This window comes from Sphaeroforma arctica (assembly GCF_001186125.1).
Source record: "Sphaeroforma arctica JP610 unplaced genomic scaffold supercont1.155, whole genome shotgun sequence".
Taxonomy (NCBI): Eukaryota; class Ichthyosporea; order Ichthyophonida; genus Sphaeroforma; species Sphaeroforma arctica.
Genome location: NW_014040403.1, coordinates 127,308 through 131,936, shown reverse-complemented (window position 1 = coordinate 131,936; position 4,629 = coordinate 127,308). Strand labels below are relative to the sequence as shown.

Below are 4,629 nucleotides of genomic sequence, written 5' to 3'. Positions count from 1 at the left end.
TGGCTGTGAAGTCTTCATAAACATCACTGAATAGTAAAGGACTCACCCCATTGTGAGCATTTCCGACGATGGACCCAGCACAGCGAGTACCATGGCTACTTTGGAAGGTAGCACCGTGTACAGGTGATGGATCATAGTCTCCATCGTTAATATCGTAGCTCGCTCTGGGCTCATACCTACCATCTAGGTCGGCGTGTGTATATTCTATTCCGTCATCTATGACACTGACAAGCACATCTTCGCCGTAAAATCCCATATCCCAAGCCTCTATTACATTTAAACCTTGTCCTCTTCCATGTAAATGCCATTGTTTCTCATACAGAGGATCATTCATATCATCCATTGCTTCTACTTCTTTATCTCCGAATCTATTTGTCTTGTTGCCATTTTTGCTTCGAATGTCTGTGTTTATGAAGCTGTCTAATTTCAGTCTCTGTGTGGGGTCAATCTCGGCAAATACTCTGACTTCAGGAATATGGCTACGAGAAACTCTTTTCCGATGTATGCTGTGGGACATGCCTAGCACGCTATTAGTTTGAATAACTAGTAACATAATTATACTTATCTGTTCCTGTACTCTCATCGCGACTGCAGTAGTGTGCTGTAGCTTGTAGTTGTGTATTTAGGGATAGCTGGACTACAACGAACTCATTTGATTGTTGTGGGAGTGGCCATATATGTAGGAACTTTATGTTGAGTTCATTTGCGATACTTGCTGCACTACCACAGTCGTTCCATACGGTAGAGGCGTATATGTGGCTACACATCATGATGGCAATTCGCAAATAATGTTACATGGCGATTTCCAAAAAGTAGAGGAGAAAAAGTCAAAAGAGATGCTTTTTATTTGACTATTATCCAATTAAAGGTCATTTCATTTTTGTCATCAAAATTTTTCTTCTGTTCGGATTGGTCTTCATATTTAAGGTTCCAAAGTAAACTCGTTTCATTGGTTAAATATTCAAAAAATATGATATTTGTGTTTTACAATTTACAGTCCCCCAGTCCCCCTCCTTCTTTTTGAAGTAAATATTTATGTATCGTCGTACATATGTATGACATATACCAGAGGGGGGATTAGTTTAGCTGTTTCAACTTTCAGGTTTTGAGTGGTTTACTATTTATTTTATTTGTAAATAAGAAATATTATATGTTTTTTGTGTTTTTAAAAATAAAAACAAACACAATATGTACGTAAATATGTATGTATGTGTGATTTTTCTGTCATTTAGAGTAGCGTTCTTTTTTATTCAAAAGTAGTAAAAATAGACTAATAATACAGCAGGGTAGTCATCCCTGCACAAACTTCTATTTTTACTTATGCAATTACCTGCAATTGCACGAACTGATCACACAACCGCATACGGGCTTCCTGTACGCTGGATTCACTGGTGGTAGGATTACTATCACATCCCCTTCGTCCTTTTCATTACACTCGATCATTTCCACACCACACACCGCAACATGTTCACATTTCATTTTAACAAATATTGTTTATCGATCCAAGAGATAGAACGTCAGCGACACAAATAAATGTGTAGACATATCACATGCTCTCTGAACTCACGATCACAACTCAACCAAATCCTAAACCAACCAGACCTGAGAACATACAGTTCAAACAGTAGCATGTGTCTTCGCTGTATATGATTTAATTTGTCTTATAGTATTGAAATAGGAAACGCCTCCGTCGTAGAAACCCTCCCTAATATGTAATTATTTGCTTATTTTAAAGATTCTGTTTGACTTGTCCCATCCGCAGAGTGGCTGTCCGAGCTCACCTCCATACTAGCATCCATAATTTGATCCATCTCAGATTCTACATCATCGTTCACCGCTTTTTTCTTGGAGCTACTACATTAACCAATCAGCAGCAGATTGGTTTTTGAATAGGGGTCAATGAGCAGATTGATTTATGATTAGGGACTGAATGAGATTGCAGAACATGGGTCAACGATGCAATTGTCGAGCTTTGTAATGTTGAAACTAAGAATATTGGTGTTTCGGGTGTTTCGCATAAATAAAACATTTATGAACGTCTCATTTTGGTGAGATATTTAATGAGACAGGAGCTGTTCCTGTATGATAACTATATGACTCTCACCTCACAACTTTTAAAATATATTTCTTCTTCATATTTGGGACAAATGTATATATATATATATATATATATATATATATATTATATATACATACATACATACATACATATACATACATACGTATATACATACATACATACATACATACATATACATACATACGTATATACATACATACATACATACATACATACATACATACATACATACACACACACATATATATATATATATATAAACTGCAAAATTCGCACATGCAGTCAGTGGGGCCACGTAGAGAAAAAGTAAAATGACACACACCGCTTTACATCTACGTGAGTATCATCACTCGGATCAGCAATTTCGATCTTTGATTCATCACCGTCGCTCACTTCTACGATCTCTTTGATAGGTGGTTCAATTTTATCCGCGGCGTGCGATATGGGCACTAGTCGATACCGTTCACCTTCGAATTCTTCCTCCTGGCCGAGATGTATTTGCACGAGTAGTTTAGCAGAATAAACAACAATGCTTTGAATACAAACCAACAGGGGGGGGGGAGGCGGAACAGTATATAAAAGAGAGCACAAAGCACAAAAGGAACGTTCATCATGTGAGCCATACGTACTTCTTCCTCTTCCAATGGATCCTGTCCAGGTTTCAGTTTCTTTGCGACACTTATACACAAGAGTGAGTGGAACGGCGCCCTACACATCGGACACTTATTTGACTGATATCGGAGCACCTCTGCACAAGCATGGCATAAACATAGATGCCTACACGGCAGCACAGCTGTATCTCTCGGATCACAGAGGCATACAATGCACTCGTGATCCTCATCATCAACGTAATTTACCGCGTCATCCTCGTCCGCTGTGGGCGCATCTGGATCGTCTTCCTCTAATCCATATATTTCTTGCAGCATAAACACCACCCCACCCGAACATATCTTTTGTTTCATCACCGAGCATGAGAATTTAAACTCGGCGTTCTCCTCGAACGATGCAGTCGTGGTCATTGACTCTACAGCTTCATCTCTCTCGTTCAGAGCTTCCATCATAACTACCATGGGATATTGTGCCGGCATCTCCTTGAGCCATTTTCGTTCTGAGGGTGGTAAGTGTGAAGGTTTGACAGTGAACTCCGTCTCTTCGAATTCCTGGTTGAAGCCAGCTTCATAGTAGAAAGGCTCCGAGGTAAAACGAGACTTCAGGGCGAGTTTTTTGCTGCCATCAGTGTATTCTGTAGCACCCAAGTGAATTATAAATCGGACCCTGCACACGCTGTCGAATCGGAACCTCAGCCAGTACTGATACAGTTTGGCATCATCTTCTTCGTACAATGCAGTGTCACTAGTGTGTTTATCGTCCGGATTGAATTTTGCCGAAATCGCTGCGGACACATTAGACAACAGCGAGTTAATACATAGAACAGGGTATAGGCAACTATAATCTTAAACATAGCACGCAGTAAACCGAATTTTTTTGTCAGCACTCAGTGCATCCCTAAAAATATATATTGAATAAATACCAATCATGAACACGTGCTGCCTATACCTGGGGACATAGTATCGTGACTGGCAGTGCCAACTTCACTTGTTGAGTTTGTATTCCCGCTGTCATCTGCGCCTCCGGCAGAAGTACTCGCTGATTGTACGATATAGAATCCACACGCAAATTAGCACCATAACATCAAATTACCCGTGTAAAAATTGTGTTATGCCGTGACTGCGACAAGTAGAGACACTGCAATATCGAGCGACTACCAAATAACAAGCTGCGACTTACGTGCATCCGGATTTTTAACGCGTGCTATCCTCAGCGAAGATCGATGTAAATTTATACCGCATTGTACGGCATCTGTGCGTGAACCATTTTCAGCCGATTCGAGCATGCCCTCCTATACGATAAAACAGGAAGGTCCCAACTTATGGTTTGTTATCGTATGATGATTGCATACTAACAAGACAAAAGAGAATATAATCACCAATATAGTGGTTTGTTCAGAAACAGAACATACAGTAACTTGTTTGATTGCATGCTAAAGCTGAATGGAAATACCTTGACCACTGTGGGGTTGCCAAGATGCGCAAGATCAGTAATCGGTCCAAACAAGAACGCCTTCAAAGAAGGAAACGCTTCCCCACCCATAAAGAACTGGGAGGCAAACAATTTACCTGCAGCATGTAATAGAAAATATTTTTGAACATTGAATCTCAGTGAAAATAACAGCAACCATCAAATTGTAACAAGAAGTACAACCAAACAAACAGAAACAGACATAAATATAGATATAGGTACAGATAAGGATATATGTATAGATATCGTTATAGACACAGACATAGATATGGTTATATATATATATGTATATATAAAGGTATAGATTATAAATATATATATATATATAAATATATATATATATATATGTGTGTGTGTGTGTGTGTGATGTGTGTGTGTGTGTGCGTGTTTATGTGTGTGTGTATGTGTATACATACATACATACATACATACATATATATATATATATATAGTTGTAATAATATACTATC

The 4,629-nt window shown here is 38.8% G+C and overlaps 2 protein-coding genes across 2 annotated transcripts; both read right to left on the bottom strand.

The window, feature by feature from the left end:
* Nucleotides 1–46: 46 nt before the first annotated feature.
* On the bottom strand, nucleotides 47–428 carry SARC_03169 (hypothetical protein; the record flags this gene model as incomplete). Its single annotated transcript, XM_014303066.1, has 1 exon — nucleotides 47–428. A coding segment is annotated over exon 1 (297 nt), but the record flags the coding sequence as incomplete, so codon positions are not given.
* Nucleotides 429–1,724: 1,296 nt separating this feature from the next.
* On the bottom strand, nucleotides 1,725–4,231 carry SARC_03168 (hypothetical protein; the record flags this gene model as incomplete). The annotated part of the gene is made up of 6 exons (XM_014303065.1): nucleotides 1,725–1,854; nucleotides 2,403–2,563; nucleotides 2,710–3,473; nucleotides 3,638–3,727; nucleotides 3,869–3,980; nucleotides 4,142–4,231. 6 exons carry the CDS (start codon nucleotides 4,229–4,231, stop codon nucleotides 1,725–1,727), a joined length of 1,347 nt encoding a protein of 448 aa, XP_014158540.1.
* Nucleotides 4,232–4,629: the final 398 nt, after the last annotated feature.